The following is a 19,947-nucleotide window of genomic DNA, read 5'->3' on the forward strand; positions in this document are numbered from 1 at the left end:
AAATGCACAAATAATGTGTGTATTTGTTTCTGCTATGGAATATAAATACATATTTTAAATATTAAAAAAAAAAAGACTTATGTTGGGATCAATATAATAAATACAAAATATATACATATTTTCAAAATTTAAATTTTTTTTTACAGATTTATGAGCAAAACTTAAGTAAAATATAAATGAAAAGCTATTGCCAGTTCATCCATTAGAGACTATTTAATTACAACCAATGAAATTTAAGCTTTCAAATAAAATAAGTCTTTTGAAAAATGTATCTTGTTTTAAAAACAAAATATAGCAGTGAAAAAATTTTTTTAATCAAATAATTAGTAAAAAATTTAAGTTATACTGTTTGAAAATTATACATATTTAATGAGGCTAAAATAACCATTAGTCATGTTTTTATTTTAAATATTTAAAATGTTTATTAATATTTTTTCTAAAAACCAACTACTGATTATTATTCAGAATAGGATACAGTTTCTAATTATAGTAAAAACTCAATTGACACATTTAAAAAAAAACAACAATTTTACTAGTTTTGCCTGCCCTAAAAAAGTTTTATAGTTTGGTCATAAATATAAATCCAGATTATTTCATTTTAAATGACAGAATTATAAAGCTCCAGATCTGAAGTTCATTTTCTTGTGGTTGTGTTTTCTGTGTTGTTCATGTTTTGTTTTTTTTGTTTTTTTTTTGCAGCACTCAATAATTTTAGTGCAACACAACTCTGAAATGTTTCTTGAAATAAAAAAAACATTTTAAAAATTATTTTTTGTCTATCTTTAAGTCTTGGATCTGTCAGCCTTTATGATTGTCTTCCGAAGTTTCAGAAGTTCAGAGTACAGGCTCTGGTTTAAAATTTTGGATGCACAAAACAGTCCAGATAAAACTGTTGCTGAGAAACCACAGCTTAACGAGTCTTGACCTGTAAAAGAAAATAGAACAAATGTTAACATTTAAAAATTTTGAGATAACAAAAGTAAAGGCTTTGGGAAGAAAAATCAGGAGCCAGTGACCCTTAGGCAACTTGCAGCACACAGTGATACACACTGGCAGAACCTGTGCCATAGCTGATTCCAAACTATTAACTATTGACATCCCTTTGGACACATCAGCTGTTTGAAGAGGAGGAAACTGCTAATGTGCAGACTTTCATTTCATTTCTATGATATGAACCATAGTCTTTCCAACATTAATTTGAAAAAAAAAATGTCAAGGATGCTGTATTGAAAGATCACTTATGCCAACAAAAATGGTTGAGCAATAATTCTTCCTCTATCTTGAAATTACATTTTTCTATTAGCAGAAGTGCTTTGGAATTTGATTCTGCAGTTTTAAAAAGTGCAAGAAAATTATTCTACACTTTTTAAAGTAAGTAGCTCTTTAACATTTCTGATATTACGCACATAAAATACACCAATAAAAAGTAAAGTAAAGTTCCCCTATCAGACCTTGTGATCTATAGGGCAGATGATGTAAATGTCCTCTATTTCTGTGGCACACTGTTAACAAGGGTGTCTTGTGGCCAGCACAATGACCAACAAGCCCTTTACTTTTCACCAAATAGAGTCAGGTACCCATTACAGCTGGGTGGATTCAGAGGCGTCCAAAGATCCCAAAATTAAAAATCCCAGTCTTCACCAGGAATCAAACCCAGTTTGGAAGCCAACGGCTTTATCGCTTAGCCAACGCACCTCCAAAATACACCTATTGCAATTCTATACTAATTTTTTTCAATTACGAAAATTTAAAAAAGCAAATGTTCAATGTGTGAAGTAAGTAGAAACACTTTCAACATTATTGATCAAATCTTCTTGATACAGGTCCATATTACTTTAGTGAGATCAATTAATGTATATTTGCTTCAGATCAAATTGTACCTAATTTTTACTGTAATGTGATTTCTACAAATAATAATGATATTAATTAACTTATCAAAGCAAAATCTTTTTAAAAAGTAAAGTTAAGTGTGAAATTTAAAAAATGATGTTATACATTTTAAATATAATTTTCTTATAAGACTAACACTCTTAATGAAATGTCATATAGTTTAGTCAGTTAAAGGGTTAAATATTACCTGTTATAAACAGTCCTGATATGTCAGTATCCATTCTCAACCTCCATGCTGCATCTGCTGAGAAACGCTGTTTACCTTGATCTAGTCCATACATTTCACCTTGTGGACAGGCTAGATAGTACTGGTTAGAAACAGGTGTCCCAACTTCTAGGTAGACTTTCTAGATGGGATTTGAAAAGTGATAATAATATCCAGTGCCTTTTTTAGACTAAATAATGATAGGGGCCTATAATTATAATGCAGTCAAACCTTCGCAAATTTGACACGACTACCCTAAACTACATAGTGAACTGAATTTGTGATAGGAAATAGATTCATTATAATGAATTTTACAAAAGAAAACTTTTTGCGTATTTCAGATTTTTCTTCAGAAATGAAGATTATTACATCCTAGCCAAAAACTCCCAAAGGTCAGCGGAGGATGGCCGGGAGAAGGGGAAGGGGGCAGGATTCAAACCCAGGATCATCTAGATAGAGTCCAGAGTACCTATACAGTTTGTAATTGTACTTTGAATTATTTGCATTAAACAGATAGTGTGAGCCATTCTAATAGAGGGCTTGCAATGCAAATCTGTTACATTATTAGGGTAAGAATGAATTCATTTGATGCACAGTGTTTCAAAAAACCACTTGTATATTTGTAATTACTTATTAAGTTATTTATTAATATCTTACTTTTCCATCTAATTGGGGAAACAGGTCTAAACACTGCTGCCACATCTGTCTTCCAATTATATCTTTGATTCTTTCATAATGGTCCCCACGGTGACTGACTTTTTCATCCTTCCATTTTGAAAACCATTCCCACTTAGCAAGAGTGATTATAAGGGCAGAACTTTTTCCTGAGAATTCAAATTAATTTTGGTAAAGCTTAGTTCCACACAATCAGACTATGTTTAAAAAAATAAGCATTTGTGATTGTTGAATTGTAATTACCATATTTCTTAAATATCACAGAAGAAATAATAAAGTTCAACTAAGCCGATCCCAACTCCATAAGCTTTTAGACATATATTTATAATATAAATATCAGAGATCATGTGTATCAGTATAACAATAACTTAATATCAAAAACATTATCACTGTAGTAAACTGTAATATGATTGTAGTTTGCATGCAAACACTGTATGTATACACAAGAGAGAAAAAAAAATGTAATCTCAAGATAGGTTACAAAAAATACCAAGCTCCATGTCCTGACTCATTCAATGATAGATTAGTTCAATGAAGGGGTTGTAGAAATGGAATCATGTATTAATACCTTTTTATGTCCAATGCAAACAAGGTGCATGATTTTTTAAGGTTTCATAGTATCTATCCAAAAAATAATTAAAATTGGATTAGGAATTATTGTTATGTTTTAGAAAAAAATGCAGACCTGGATACTTTTTCTCCCATTCTGGATCTTTGGCTGATGGGAAAGAAATAAAACCAAATGGTATTTTGATATTTTCAATGTCTTCTGGGTTCATACTCAGATATTTATCTAGAGCTTCGCCAATGTCTTCTCTTTAAATAAAGAAAAAGAAAGTTGACAAATAAAAAAAGCTAACTTGAAAGGAAAATAAAATTCTCATTATAGAAAGGAAGAATGAAAATCATTTGAACAATATAAAGCAAGGTATTTTAAAAAGTATGGGTTTGAATTTAAGTGTTTAAGAAATACACTCCCACAAGTAGTTTCTTTGAAAGTTTCGTTTCTGTTTCAAAAAGATGCCACTTGAACAAAGAACAAACATAATTCTACATTACAACAAACCTCCAATATTAAGATAATTGGTGAGCTAAGTAATGGATCATAAAATAAATAAGTATCATATCATAAATAAGTATCATTTAAACAAAATTTACATAAATTCGTATATTAAAACTTTCCTTAAGAACAGAACTGTAAAACCTTAATACATGCTACATTTTACTAAATGGTACTAGTAAGAATATTAATTACATTTTTATGTATATTAGAATATATTAGAATCAATCTATGAAAACCTACGTAGCATAGACCCATATATTGCTAGCTGGTAGTTTCAGGTCACTAGAGCTGCCTTCAAATCCAATAAATGTAGTTAAGAATGAGACACTTGGTCCAACCTTCGCAATCGTTGGGTATATAACTGTAATATAGTACCATCAAATAGAGATTCAAATGATAACAAAAATAAATTTCAAAATTGTAAATAAATAAATGTGACAGATATTTAGGGCATGAATATTTACTGACATTTATTAATAATGTTTTAACAGGATCCAGTTATGTCACCAAAGCATCACCATTTAAAAGCAACTAAATTTTATATTCTTTGTTCAGGGATTAATTGGTTTTAAGAATTAGTCATTGCATAAAATTGAATTAATTTCAAAGCTTAGATATTACATTTATTACATTCATTGTTTTCCTATAGACTTTGATTTTTGCTTGACTGGTACTGTGGACATTTTACAAAAAATTGTGTTTGAAGTTCGTTCAGTTTTATTTAAACACATTTTTTTCTCTTAAAAAAGAATCATGTTTGCACACTATATAAATTCATGAAAAATATAATAAAAACAAGTAGTCATAGTTAAACACTCTAAATAAACTAATATATCTTAAATTTAGAAATACTTACAGGAAGATTTAGCTACAGCTTCTGGAAGTAAAGCATTAAAAGTATTAACCACTCCAGCATCAGAAATAATGTATTTGGCATAGATCTCAGAACTGTTTTTGCCAACCTGAACACCTATTTAAAAAAAAATGAACTTGTGAAAATTTAAAGAAATTCTTCACTGATTATCATAAAAACAGAATTAACCATTCTACTGACCATATGTTCTTCCTTTGCCATCGCACAATATTTTGGTCACAGGGGCCTGAACCAAGACTTTGCCACCTGTCTTCTCTATACTCTTAATCATATGAAAGGCAATCTCAGAAGACCCACCAACAGGGTAGAAAGCACCTTCAGCAAAATGATCAGTAACAGCGGCATGAAGTAAAAAAGGTACATCTTTAGGCAGAACACCTAAAAAATAAAAAAGAGTAGACAAGTCGTGTTTATTTACAAAATATAATAAAAAGTGATATAGATGTGTTGTTTTTTGTTGTTTTTTTGCAAATAAAATTCTTAAATTTATTATTTAATTTACTCTTTAAGACTTCTTTTAGTCAATTTGGTCAATGCAGTGAACTTTGTTATAAATAACACACTGGGGTTTACGAATTCCTGCTCAAACTATTGAAGTAAAAAAAAACAACCTTTAAAGTTAATATTCTACTTTCTTTTCTTAAGCTCCTTAGTTCAATATCAATTTTTATGGGTTGTTCCATAATGAAAATATAACCTTCAATAACATGGACATAATAGCGTATAATTAATTATAAATCTCACGTTAAAACTAATCTATAATTCCATAATGGCGTAATGTTGTGTTATGAATTTATTTACACTAATTTAAGCTGTTAAAAAGATTTATTCTGCGACAATTAAAATGTTTAAAATCCTTCTGATTTAGTTGTCTGCAACATGTATTCTCAAATAACAAAAATAAAGGTAAATTCCAATAGAAAACTTTGTACAATGTCAAGTTTTACTAGTTAAAATAGACAAAGAAAATAATATTTTCATTGGTCTTTGGTGACATCTTGCAAATTGTCATTCAACCCCTAAGGTGGTCATGACCGATAGGTTGAGAACCTCTGCCCAAGAACATTGACACAAAATATTCCAGAAAGGATTAAACTAAGGGCCTAATACTCAAAACTAACCATAGTCTGGACATAAGTATGCTAAGACAAGCTTGAGCTCTTTGTTGTTGGTCAATCTGTCCAGAACTTGTTGTAGACTTGTGTCAATGTAACCTTTTCTATAGCACTTCAGTACCAGTTTGTACAATCCGGAGTACACCAAAAATTGAGCAATACGTCGAGGCAATATCTTCAGCAGTGAATACCAAAACATTGTTGGGGCAGCATCCTTCACATAATTTTAAACAATCTATTAGTGATAAATAATATCTTAAATAATTACTTTATTATTAATCAATGATTTACAAATTGTATTCGCTAGAGATTGGTTTCTTGTTTTGGAAAGAAGTTAAAAAGATAAATGGTATATTTTTTTATGTGAAAAATAAATTGTATTCCATAATTTATTAATTAGTAATATCTTTTGTAAAGGGCAGATGATGTACAAGGTCAGATCCCAAGGTCTGAAAAAATGGGAGTTTTACTTTACTATCTTTTATCCAACATCTAAGCCCTATATATTGATCCTGATTATTAGGCCAACTATCTCAACAGCTCTCTTTCATCCTTTCTATCTTTCTCACAGCTCTCTTTCATCCTTTCTATCTTTCTCACAGCTCTCTTTCATCCTTTCTATCTTTCTCACAGCTCTCTTTCATCCTTTCTATCTTTCTCACAGCTCTCTTTCATCCTTTCTATCTTTCTCACAGCTCTCTTTCATCCTTTCTATCTTTTTCACAGCTCTCTTTCATTCTTTCTATCTTTCTCACAGCTCTCTTTCATCCTTTCTATCTTTCTCACAGCTCTCTTTCATCCTTTCTATCTTTCTCACAGCTCTCTTTCATCCTTTCTATCTTTTTCACAGCTCTCTTTCATTCTTTCTATCTTTCTCACAGCTCTCTTTCATCCATTCTATCTTTCTCACAGCTCTCTTTCATCCTTTCTATCTTTCTCTCATTCTCATCAATTCCAATATATCTGCAGTAGCATTATTTTGTTAAAAAGGAAAAAAAAAGTGATATGTTAAATAATCTGTTTTAACAACAGATGTGAGCCATACTAGTAATTTCCATTTTTTCTTCATTGAGGAATACAAAATATATCAAAGGCAATAACTTTAAACTTCATTATAATACAATACTTTAGCTTTCACTTATTAACTTCATAAAAAAGAAACCAAAACTGCTTATAATTCCTTTACTATATAACCCGATATTAGATTAATGGTAAGGTCCTATAACTTCAGTTATCAAATGTATTATCTTGAAAATCACAAGCATTTCAAAAATCATTATGTAATCCAGATATTAAGACTAACCTTTACAAGCTCCATGAATTTGAGGATAGCTTTTTCTTCACCTGGAAACATATCTATAAGTTGTTGAACATACCTCTCAGCTCCAGACTTCAACTTGTATATTTTGGCCTTGTCAGAAGAACCCACAACTATCTGTAATAATAAACAACACATCATTCAAATGTTTCACACAACAGAAATGTAATACTTAATAACTAAAACAACAAAGCCATTGAACTATTCTTTCTAAAGAATTAAATAATGTATCAGACACAATAAAAGCTATTTTTTATATTACAAAATGCATGAATACTTGATCAAATTCATCATCCAGTGGTGCCCATCTTAGCTGACCACAAGTTAGCTGATCCAGAAGTGTGCGGTCTATGGTTCCATCTTGAAGATCACCAATATAATGAATTCCTGGGCAAAAATATAGTACAATAATTAATTTTATTTTTAAAAATGAAAATAAATCAAAACACTAACAGGAATTTAATATGTTAAAATTGTGAATAGTTTACTTGACAGACAAAAAAAATAATAAATTAAATGTCTCATATCTAAGACCAGGAGGTGCAGTGGCTGAGCAGTAAAGCGCTTGGTTTCCGAACCAGGGGGCCCGGGTTCAAATCCTGGTGTAGACTTAATTTCTGGATCTTTGGGCACCTCTGAGTCCACTCAGCTCTAATGGGTACCTGACATTAGTTGGGGAAAAGTAAAGGTGGTTGGTCGTTGTGCTAGCCACATGATACCCTAAACAGATGACCTTTACATCATCTGCCCTATAGACCACAAGGTCTGAAAGGGGAACTTTACTTTTTAATTTTATCTAAGACCAGATTTTCTTTAAAAATCAAACTTTAAATAAACTAGTGGACAGAAAAAGATGATTTGTTTGTTTTACATGTTTTGAATGGTCCTTCAGATTCTGAAGATAATTACATCCTAGCCCAAACCTCCCACAGAATGTCAGAGGATAGCAGCAGGCAGGGTTCAAACCCAGGGCTTTCAACGACCAAATGATGGTTCATAAGACATGACCAGAGGCAGCCATTCTGTACTTATGTGATCAAAAGTCTAAATAACAGTATAGGTGACTTTCAAAATGACAATGGCATTAGCAACTGTCTCTATTTTCATTCACATGTGTTAGTTACTCTTGCCTATTCCAACCAAAATGAAGTACTTCTTCTTCTTCTTGAAACTGTCAGGTAGAATTGAGCCTTCGGCTCTTGGAACTCTAGTCCAGCAAAAGTGAACAAGAGCTCTCTCTCACCGGCCTGTCTAGCGGGTGGGTCAGACTCATGGCAAGAGGCCACGTACACAAAGAAACCCCGCCATTTTCCTTTTCTATACCAGGCTAACTGTGCGGGACACTCCATTTATGTAACGGCCCCTTGAGGAACAGCGCCTGGATTGTGACAAGGTTGTGGGAGCTTTTTTACAACTCCGCACAGTGCAATGAGGATGCTCTCGCACCCCCTTAGGCACCACCACGGGAGTCTTGTTTTGCTACCCTTTAGCCTAATCATTTCCTCCTACGATCATTTCAACCTGGGCGCCACTATGAGGCAGGGTAGCATGCCCGGGAAATGAAGTTCAAGTTAACGAATTAATTTTTTAAATTTACTAACCAGTGTCAAACTCAAACCCTTTCTCAACAAAAGTGTGACAGCAGCCACCAGCTTGATCATGTTGCTCAAGGACAAGAACTTTGAGACCAGCTCGGCTAAGTAGAACTGCAGCAGTTAGACCACCAGCACCACTTCCTATTACAATCACATCTAGTTTCTCTGGAACTTGAGAGGCTTTAAATCCTGTAGAGTTAAGAACACAAATATGTTATGTACCGGTAAAATCTTATTCAGTTAATAAATATAAATTTGTTGCTCTGCCATGCCTAAAATTAGTAATATTGTAACTTAGTGGGGTTTTTTAAGTAATCAAAACAGGTGGAAGAGGAATGAGATAAGGCTTGAAGTATTTTTTAATATTAGGATATGACATATATACCCAAACCATTGAATGATTGATTCACCTAACCCATTTTCATTATCTTTGGTGAAAACCTGATACTTTTAGATAAATATGATTTGTAGCCTGCAACATTAACAATAGTCTTTTTTTTTTAACTCAATTTTACAAGTCCAGATATGAAAAAGTGATGCTTCTAATACTGAATAAAAAAGCAACAGACTACAGAATTTAAACTTTATTAAAACCCACAGTTTAGAGTTTAGTGGTCAAGCAATCATGACACAACTTTCATGTTCAATATTTTCAATGCATAATCTTACATTGAGTCTTGCATTGGAAAAATGAAACAATCCTGTTTTTATCTTTCTTTTCAAGAATACCAAATTATTTTAGAACTTTTTCAAAGACAAAAACAAATATTAAATTCAGCCTCTCAACTAGCCTGATTTTAATTTTATTTCAATAAGTATTCATTATGAAAGACACTCATAGGTAATAAGCAGACTTTAAAAAAAAAAATGACTTGAAATTTAGATAAAAATACTAGCCTATTGTTCTATGTTAAAAGCAAAGTTTTCAAATCTAGTTAGAAACATAATTTAGTAAGGTATGCTACTCACTTTGTTTAAGAACTGCATTTCGTGCTTTAGCATCAATAACACCTGGTTCAGGAGGTAACCTATAATCTTTAGCTAGTGGGTTTTTTCCTTTAGTTTCTCCCAAAAAGTAAGATGATATTATGTAGAGCAAAATATAGAAAATAAAACCTCCAACCAAAAACCATGGGTTTAAAAAAATGTTGCTTAAAAATGAAATCATTTCTGTGGATGCAACTCAAATGTCATGGATAATTCCAATGACAATATTTGTAGACTCAAACTAGAGTAGTTCTAGGAATAGATATAAAATGACTTTCCAGAAACAAACTAATTTTTAAAATATTTTCATCAAGTTAGCAGATCTAATGAGAGTCAATATTTTGACTTAATAATAAATCTTTAAATAGATCTATAATAATAAAGGCAATGTCTTCAATCCCGAAGATTAAGGATGAGTGCATTGTTTTACATGGCTAAGCAAAACCATATCATAATATGGAATAGTTCAACTTATACTAGACTCTAGGCTAAAGATCTAAAAAATTAACTGATGTACTTTTTAAAATCCTAATAGATATCTCTAGGCCTCTAAGTAGATCTATGCCAAAAAGTCCTTGCTCAATACATTATGATCAGAAATTTACATGATAATGTTATCTTTTTGTCAGTTAAACCCTAAGACCCTTAGTCCAGATCATTTATCAATTTAACCTAAGTTGTTGTTTTTTTTTAAGTTCATGGAATGATTTTGATACTTCAATTAATTAGATCTACATTTAGTAGAGCTAATTATAATTTCATAATACTTGATCTAAGTCTGGAGTTTATTTCCTATTAGATTCTATAAATTAGTATAAATAATCTAATTATATGTAGTTGTAGACTCTTTATATTAGTTAATAGATTAACAAGACTAATTTTGGCTTTAAAAAGAAAAAAGCTAATGTTACTATCTAAATCTACTGATAGCAATCACTCTTACAATCTAATGATATCAAAAGCAATGTATGCACTGCCATAGTGTAGGGTTAGTTATTAATTGTAGACTGTAGTGTTAAAAAAAACGTAGCTAATTCATTAACTAAATGAACAAGAACAGGGCCTACATCTATGATCTACATCTATTAGAAGAATTAGACCTAGAATCTAAATTCTATAAGTCTAAATATGTTCCAGATCAAGAGTGTTGTTCAAGATCTGATCTTATAAATTACTAGCATTACTTCAAAAAAGAAAATAATTGAATGACAATGTCTTCAATTACGAAGATTAAGGATGAGTACAGTTTTTCGCAAACCTAGACTCTAGTTGTGACCTGCATATTTAATTAAATTTTATGCAGACAAATCCGTTATCTGCAGAGAGTCTGTTTTTTTATGTCTTCTGTGGCTAGGTACTTATTTTGGGCCACAAATTTGTCCCTTCTACCTCTGAAAGAGAAGATAATTATGTCTTAAGATATCCATGTTAATTTAGCTGTGCATGTTACTGAGAGACCAAATCTGCTAAGTTATTGATATTCTAGGATGATTAGGCAAACCTTTCCATTGTAATTATTATTCTATGACTAGCTACACTTAGCAGTACAGTGATGCCCAACCTTTTTCACGGGAAAGGGACCAAATACATTTTTGACACTAGATTCTAATGCTATTTCAAATCTAATACTAATGACACTTGAATCTGTGTTAGTGTGTACCTAGCCATATTCACTACTAAAAAAAAAAAATTCCAGAATATACACAAATCAGTATTGTGAGCACGGGTTTGAACGGATCATATAGACACAGATCTACTGCATCAAGGGCCAGTGAGATACTTAGTAGTCTAGAATATTACTACCTAGATCTAATCTATGTACACAATATACATAGGCTCTCTCTTCATCATACCTATGATATTAATTGAATTATCAACATTTAGAAGGTAATGCATTCTTTTCTTCACTCATTTTGTGAAGAACGAGCTTATCCAGGGACGTTATTTATTAAACAGACATAAACCTATATATATATATATATTATATTGATATAATAGGGCTGTTTACACAAACCTATATATTACAGATATTACTTTTTTCTTTTTAATTAAAATGATGTGGACAACAGTGAGATTTTGCTTATAGTCTAGATCAAGAACTAATTCTTAGAAACGACTTATTTTTTTTTAAATTTGAATATATCAAGGTGTTGTAAAATACATAAGCCTTTTCTTTCCTTCAGATTTTAGCTATTGGTAGCACAAAATAACAAAAAAAAAGCTTAAATACTTAAGGATATTACACACATGGGTGATATAAGCAAGATGAAATTGAATGGCTGCCTGGTAATGTGGTATGCACTTCAAACTATCATCAAAATGGTTCTGAGTTCAAGCCCTTTTCACAATCATCCTACAGTTTGGCTTAGGGTGTAATAATTTTTATTTCTGAAGTAACATATTAAACAAGACTGAATTTTATTTGATATTTACATATATATTTTTTTTAAAGTACTGGTACTCAGTATAAAAAAAAGGACTTTCTGAAAAACTATTTTACTTCAAAAATTATTGTTTTCTCTAAAAGATTGTGAAGCCAACTTAGATCTAGTAACTGCATACTTGAGTCGTTAGCATCCAAGCATTAAACAATAAAGCATCTTGGAAGTGTAAATGACTGTTTTAATTTAATATAGATAACTAAAATTGATAAAAATAATTCTTTAAAAAAATAATTAAATTATAATTACCAATATTCATAAACATTCAAGACTTCTAAAGTTTTCTGTAGTATTTCTTCTTTTTTTAGTTAATATTATTAATGGGGCTTGGTGATTGAATGACAAGGTACATGTCTTTTGACTTACAAGCTGGGATAACAAGCTTGAGTCTCAAGGAATTCTTTTCAGATGTCCATGAGTTATTCCGACTTCAATGGGTATCTGTTATTAGTTGGTAAGTAACGGCAATTGGTGATTGTGCTGGTCATAAGCAGAAGCAATTAAGGTAACATGAGATACACTCCAAATAAAAATACAGATACCAGTAAAACAAAAAACAAAACAGTTGAAAAGATTAATTAAAAGCAATAATTTATTTTATTTATACAACAAATGTAACAATATTTAATGAAATTGTTCTCAGAACTATTTCTTTTTAGATGAAGTTGAAGCTGTCTTTGATGTAGATGATTTCAACATAGCTAATGATCTTGGCTCTAATGAAACAGTTTTTGCTGTAAGTTCTTCTTCAATGCAGGCTCTAATTCCTTTTTCTAAATCCTAAAAGATAAAAAAAAATGTTTTAAGAAGTAAACAACTGCAGGATGGTGGTTAAATGAATAATTCAGTAGAGACATCACTGTATGATATAGGAATTATAAACATAATGATTGTTATATTGCTGATATAAATTATTATGATTTAGGATTAACCAGTACAACTTAGGCTATTTCAAATCTTGCCACTAATTGTAAATTGAGACTAATCAAAAACAATTTTAGAAATTATAGTTTAAGCAATACCATTCTCAATCGATTGAAGCAATACTCAAACTTACACTGAAATACATCAACCTAGACTATTTATAAAAATTGTTTTATAAAGTAAAGTTCACCTTTCAGACCTTGCAATATATAGGGCAAATGATGTAAAGGTCATTTGTTTCTGTGGCCCACGGTTAATGATGGTGTTACGTGGCCAGCACAAAGACCAACCGCCTTTACTTTTCCCCAACTAATGTCAGGTAATATTTATAATCATACATCAATAATCAATGTCAAAAATCTTTACAGCCTGACAAATCTGTGGTTTGATAGGATCTTATGAATTCTAAAACTAAGGATTTCAGAACATTATGAATAAGAACTGTCATGTTATTAGCTAAAGTGAAGTTATGCGAGGATGAGTGGCAAAAACAGCTTGGCTACCTATCAAGAGGGCTCCAGTTCAAATCCTGACTCAAGCTGAGTTGTGTTTGCTGAGCTCCTAAAGGCATCACAAAAAAATTCTTCCAGGTACCCCCTCCCCCCACTGGTCCACAAAAGAGATTGGACCATATTGTTCTTAGCATGCTTTAAGCACTGTGCAGAAGAAATTTTAAAAATCTTCCATTTATAATAAATACATGACATTTTTAGTTTTTAAAGTATGTTGACCACATGGCTTTACTTCCAGCCACTGTTCACAAAAACCAACTGACTTAAAACAAAATTTGTCCTGTCTCAAAAATTTATTTTACCAACCACAATTCCACTGACAAGCTAGGAGACACAACTCTCTATACAATAAAAATATTACATTTCTCTAACTAAAATTAGTATTAGAAAAAAAAAAGCATCCATTATTTATACCTATAACTCTAAAGCTGACATAAAAAGCAAGAGCTTTAATTAACAAGCTTGATTATAATCATTTAATGGCAGGAAGAATACATAGAAAAAAAAAAAGAGCTGGGTTAAATTAGTTTATTGTATAGAAATTTGGCTATAACACTTACATAATGTATAAATATTCTGTCTTTAAATCTAACTTTTGGTAAAATAATTGCTTACTTTACATGTAAATCATTAAAAAATTAATTAAACAAACTTAACATTTAGAATGTGAAGATTATATGTCAAGCTTAATTGTTTTGCACTCTTGTCAAAAGGACAGCTTCTCGTGTAAGTCAAAGAAAATAATGTTCATGACAGTCCATATGTCACTAAGCCAATTGGCTAACAACAAAAAAAAAGAATCTTCTAAGAAAGGTTGGAATATCACTATTACTGTAAGAAATTTTTAGTTAAATGCATAATAATGAAAAAAAAAAAATCAATAAAGTAATGTTAACAAACAATGTAGGCTCAAGGCGCTGTAATAACTTATCAGACATAAACACAAGAGATTAAAAATTAACCAGCTTGTGAATCAAGGTCAGTTAGACTAATCCTAATTCAAGCCTGTCATATAATTGTACTAAAGTTCTGTCATTTGATAGCCTAATTATTTACTCTATTCAGTACTTTATACTTTGTTTCAATATTTGGATTTAAATTGTTATGTTGTTGATTGGGTTTAAAAAGGATTAAATATTCAATCTCAAAAGATATTTCAGGGTGTATTTTAGTGTAACTATTTTATTTAGAAACTTGTGAATTGTTTATGGATAGAGAAACTAGAACAAATACACAATAATTCTCAAAAAGAAAAGTAATAAAAAAAGGCTGATACAAACATACAATTTTCAAAATGTATGTACCTTTTTTAACTTGGCTGCTTCCACTAGTTTGGCTTTCTTTGGAGCTATTAGTATGTGACCTGTTCAATAATTTAAAAAATGCAAATGATGAATGTTACACAGATCAAAGAGAATTAAACTTGACTTAACACACTCAAACCATTTAATGTGTCTACAATAAATAGCTCATAAGCCAAAATACAATTAATACTAAAAAAAAAAAGAAAAAAAAAAAAAGAAAAACCAAAATGAAAACAAAATAACAATAAAACAATATTTGGAAAACAACAATACACTTGTTGAATGTCTTTGTTATCTGTTGTTCTTTTGTTTAAAAGAGGTGGAAAAAACCTATCAACATTCCTAATTGGTTAGGTTCATACAAAAGCTAGGCAAACAGAGCTTTAGTCTCTGCCACCTCAAGTCTTATTTTGCCTACGCTGTGGCAGTGAAACAGGGAGACAAAAGCTCAAAGGGGTTACTTGATTACTGGATATTCTACTTATTTATGACAAGTCTTAACAGCTCTGGATCCAATTTCTTCAACTTTTGCGATTGTGACAAGTCAAAAACTTGCTGTCAGAGTCACTCAAATTTATCACAGCATTAATTATTATTATTCATTATTTATTTATTTTATTTATTTCCCCATCCTACCCCCAAATTCTTCACCCGCACCACCTTTTCCTCTCTAGGCTAGACTTAGTTGACCACGTTGGAGATAGCTAGGCTGCGTCTTTTGATTTATCTTCCCTTGACCGGGGCAAAGATACACACATTCTCTTTGATCTTACCGGCCGGATGTCTGACGGGCGCAGTTGACACCACCTTGTGTGGAACGCAAGTCACTCTCCCCCCCCCCTCTCTTTGATCTAGGAAATCACGCGGACCAACACGCCCATTGACCTTTCCAAGGTGCGACTCCCACCTCGAGTCAAATTCACCCACGTGTAAGATAATTCTAAGTCTAGGACATTTCCTGTTTCCGCCCACGTTTTCCAGGCCTATATATAATGTAGATTAAATCAAGCCAGACCCTCCGATTTCTCTATCGATGTCAATCGAGTCTGGACTATATCACTTATTCTCACTCCTAGAGGAATACCTGGTGGTAAGCCGAACTTAATCACAAGTTCCATCTTAATTATTTTGTGCATATTTCTCACTGGAGATTATCATGTGTATTTTATTACTTCACTTATATTTTATTAGTGCATTGTGTATTTCTCACTGTCGTAAGTAGAAAACATAAACATGTCCTATGTATGTATTTAAGTATTGCATTAATCTATTAATGCTGCGTTGCTCAATTGATCGTTGATGCAACCATGTATATATTTGTACATCTTATTTTATTTCCTTTATCTCGGCTGTCCGCCTTGATAATTTTACTAGCGCACAGATACTGCCTTTAGAAGAGAAGATATATGAATTATCTCCCCTTCACTAATTTTACTCTAGCGAGAGTTGCGCCACTTGAACGGACACCCTCTCCATTGTTCTCGGCCGACGGTCGTATGTAAACAAACCGCCTTGGTCAATGACCACCGCCCATTTCACCCCCCCCCTTCTTTTCTCTTCCAACTTGTGTTGTTTATTTGAGATTATTATTTCCCCTTATATGTACATTTTATATTATTATTTCCCCTTTTATGTACATTTCTATATTGCTACTATCTGCCATCTATTTTTGAATCCCATTTGTCATCATCTCCCCATTGTGCTCTAAAGCAATTTTACCAATCTGACGAACGCACCACAGTCGAGGGCATCGATAAGATGCATGAGAGACATGTCCTAACTTGTCTTTATTTATCCGCAGCCTCCCTCAGGTGTCTGCCTATTTGCTGTTTAGTGTCTACTCGACACTACTCAACTATTTGCTATCGAGAATCACCTATTTACCTGCCTTTGCGCTTAGTGCTCTTCAGCACTGCGCTTGCCTATTTGCTGTTCAGTGTCTACTCGGCATTACTCAACTGTTTACTTGCCCACTTGCTATTGAGTATCTTCTACTGACTACGTGGATCTACTCAACTCTACTACTTGGCGCTATCGGCCTTGCCCACCTGTCAACTTATTAGGTGCGACATCCCTATAGACCCAGATCTGTTTGAGACGTCATAGCTACGCCAAACCCTCTGCAACTCACTGGACATATCCTGTTAACTACGCTGCCCACGGCAGATCAGCTCTGCCCGCAGTAACCTTGTGCCCATGGTAGCGGGCCACCCGCCCTACTGTGCCCACTACAGATATCAGAACTTTGGATTGAGACTCCACAAGAACTGAGTCACCGGCGTCCCTCTATCCGCTAGAGCGCCACCTCCAGCTGCAGAACCTCAAGCCAGGACACAGCCAGCTGCAACATCAATTATTAAGTGCAAGAGTGATGATTAAACATAGTATTCACTAGAGATAGATGCAAACCCTCCCCCTTTTTATTCTCATATGTAAATAAATATTATTCATTTTTAACTCTGTATCTATCTTTCATTGCTTGTCTCGTTGCGTGCCTGCTCCCGATTTATATGCTGACGGGTTGTTGTGTGATAGCTTTAAAAATAATCATCCCCTAGACACTAAACGCGCCAAACACAAGTCACTTCCCCAACCTGTCACAGCGATAATGAATCTTTAGTCATTATAGGAATATGCAGGAATCTATTTAATCAATATGTTTATTTCAACATTTTGAATGTTTATTCAGCAATGAAGATAGTTAATGCCCGAGCCCAAAGATGAATTACAAGGGATGACAGGTAATAGGGTTTTAACTATGAACCATTGGGCTAATAGTCCCGAGTGAATACCACATACACAGGGCAAATGAATTAAATTATCAATAAGATCATCCTGAGTTGCCTCTAGTGTCACAATAAACATCAGACATCAATGTGTCTTGAAATAAATTCTAGATGACTAAACGAGGTGATGATTTTTTTACAATGGAATAGATAGTAGATATCTAGATTACAGCCTAGTCTCATTGGAGCATGTCTTTCCACCCAGAAAAATGTCAGTTATTAAGAGTAAAAAAAAAACGTAAAACAAATTAACTCCACTTATCTTATTCATGGTAAACCAGTAACACTAAAAACGCAAAATACTTATATGTTATAATAATTTATGAAAAACTGTCATGGACTCCCCATATTGATGAAACTATTTAAAAAATCAAACAAAGCATTTGGGTTTATTAAAAGAAATTTCTATACATCAAATATAAAACTAAAATTGTTATTAAACCTTGGTTAGGCCAATAATAGAATATGCATCCGCTGTTTGGACCCCTCAACTCAAGAAAACATTAAGAAACTGGAACAGACACAAAATAAAGCAGTGAGATTTATAGCAAACGAATATTCACATTTGACTAGAGTAACACCTATAGTAAAATCACTAAATTTAGAAAGCCTTCAGGATAGAAGACTTAAAAGTAAAGTAGCAATTATACATAAAATGCTGAACCATAATTTTCAAATACAAAAACAAAATTTAATAAAATACTCAGAAAGACACAAAGATAGAGGCACATTCCTCATTCCATATGCTAGGACAAATTTGTACAAATGCTCCTTCTTCCCTAGTGCTATTAGAGCATGGAATGGGTTGCCTGAGCTAGCCAGGAAAACCAGTGACTTGGCAGAATTTAGGTCATTGGTTAATATGCATGACTGAATGCATGAGGGCAATGACGCATAGGATGTAATCATCTTCTTTTTTGAAGTAATGTCTGTATTATATAAGAAAAATTTAATCTAAATCTAGCTTAGTAGCTAAGTCTAAGTCCTAAGTTGTTACTGTATTATATAAGAAAAATTTAATCTAAATCTAGCTTAGAAGCTAAGTCTAAGTCCTAAGTTGTTACTGTATTATATAAGAAAAATTTAATCTAAATCTAGCTTAGAAGCTAAGTCTAAGTCCTAAGTTGTTGATCAAGCCTTGACAAAAAAAGAATGTGAAAATGACCTGGGAAGCTGATATTCGTCAATATTCGATATTCAGATTAATTTCAGATATTTTATATTATATAGATTAGATCTAGATGTCTATACAGGATTACCTATTGTGGATTCCTATTCTAGAGAGAGTAATCTAGACTAACTACTAGATTCTAGATCTAGATTGATATATTTTAATAATCTTATCTTATAAAATTAAATTACAGCCATTAGTAACTTAGACGACTTAGTCAAGTGAGTTAGTCGTTACATTAAAAAAAACAAAGATTCAAGATCATGAAGATGTAGGGATGTGAAATAAAAAATTTATCTTTGAAAAAACAATTTTTCATTGTTGGTACATCATTAAAATACTTTAACAGAACTTTCCAATGGTGTATAAATTACGATTTTATGTTTAACAGTTAGAAAGTTATGATTTTTTTTTGTGGCGTTTTGACATAAATATAACAATAACAAAAAATAACATCGGTTGACCTGGAACAAGACTTGACAAGAGTCAAGCTCCTACTCCTAGAACTAGTAGAACTCTAGAAGTTTAGAAGTAGAGTGAGGAGAGCTAGGCTAGTACTAAGAATCTGATCAGTTTGTCTGAAAGTTAGAGAGTAATGTCGTATAAAGCCATTTTGTTCTTAAGAATAACTGCACTGCTTTAAATTACCTTTTTTAAGGACCCCTTTATTTTTGTTTTTCTTCTCTTTCTTCTTGCCAGGAACTTGAATCTTAGAAGGTTTATATTTTCCTTGCGCCATGTTAGATCTTTAGTGCGAAAAGAATAATTTTTTTATAGTCTAGATCTTTAGACTTTATTTTTAAAAGAGTTAGAAACAATTCACTGACCTACATTTTCCTAATAAGTACCTAGATCTAGTAGTTAATTATATAGGCTAGATCAACATCTGAACAATGCCAATGCTAAGAATAAAAATATTGGCATACATTAATACATTCTTTCTGCCTATATATATCTAGATCTACTCTAATAATAAATACACACAAACTTACTTATTCAATATCCATACTGTTCACTTTTAATGAAAAAAGGCACTATTCCTCATTTCATATGCTATTCCCTCGAGCTATTAGAGCATGAATGGGTT

At 32.1% G+C, this 19,947-nt stretch overlaps 2 protein-coding genes across 2 annotated transcripts; both read right to left on the reverse strand.

Moving 5' to 3' along the window:
- Positions 1-671: 671 nt before the first annotated feature.
- LOC129921972 (all-trans-retinol 13,14-reductase-like) lies at positions 672-10,283 on the reverse strand. The gene is made up of 12 exons (XM_056005426.1): positions 9,705-10,283; positions 8,742-8,924; positions 7,418-7,527; positions 7,126-7,257; positions 5,829-6,036; positions 4,888-5,085; positions 4,690-4,803; positions 4,074-4,194; positions 3,456-3,586; positions 2,753-2,919; positions 2,078-2,237; positions 672-925 (listed from the first exon to the last, which is right to left on the reverse strand). Exons 1-12 carry the CDS (start codon positions 9,901-9,903, stop codon positions 783-785), a joined length of 1,866 nt encoding a protein of 621 aa, XP_055861401.1. The 5' UTR covers positions 9,904-10,283; the 3' UTR covers positions 672-782.
- A 2,450-nt stretch (positions 10,284-12,733) lies between these two features.
- Positions 12,734-19,664, reverse strand: LOC106070287 (leydig cell tumor 10 kDa protein homolog). Its single transcript, XM_056005427.1, has 3 exons — positions 19,509-19,664; positions 14,904-14,962; positions 12,734-12,943 (listed from the first exon to the last, which is right to left on the reverse strand). The coding sequence occupies exons 1-3, from the start codon at positions 19,597-19,599 to the stop codon at positions 12,809-12,811; spliced, it is 285 nt and encodes a 94-aa protein (XP_055861402.1). The 5' UTR covers positions 19,600-19,664; the 3' UTR covers positions 12,734-12,808.
- Between the last annotated feature and the right edge of the window lie 283 nt (positions 19,665-19,947).

Source organism: Biomphalaria glabrata, chromosome 12 (genome assembly GCF_947242115.1).
Source record: "Biomphalaria glabrata chromosome 12, xgBioGlab47.1, whole genome shotgun sequence".
In the NCBI taxonomy this organism is placed as follows: domain Eukaryota; kingdom Metazoa; phylum Mollusca; class Gastropoda; family Planorbidae; genus Biomphalaria; species Biomphalaria glabrata.

Bases quoted from the DNA above. Each gene is read 5' to 3' on its own strand.
- LOC129921972 (XM_056005426.1), bottom strand. From the start codon at position 9,903: ATGATTTCATTTTTAAGCAACATTTTTTTAAACCCATGGTTTTTGGTT. The intron at 5,086-5,828 runs GTTAGTTTTGAG...TTTATTTTTTAG, and splicing joins ATACTTATGTCCAGACTATG to GTGTTCTGCCTAAAGATGTA. The intron at 3,587-4,073 runs GTAGGTTTTCAT...CTTTATTTAAAG, and splicing joins AATATATGGGTCTATGCTAC to AGAAGACATTGGCGAAGCTC.
- LOC106070287 (XM_056005427.1), bottom strand. From the start codon at position 19,599: ATGGCGCAAGGAAAATATAAACCTTCTAAGATTCAAGTTCCTGGCAAG. The intron at 14,963-19,508 runs GTAATTTAAAGC...ATTATTGAACAG, and splicing joins TAAAGGGGTCCTTAAAAAAG to GTCACATACTAATAGCTCCA. The intron at 12,944-14,903 runs GTACATACATTT...TTTATCTTTTAG, and splicing joins AAGCAGCCAAGTTAAAAAAG to GATTTAGAAAAAGGAATTAG.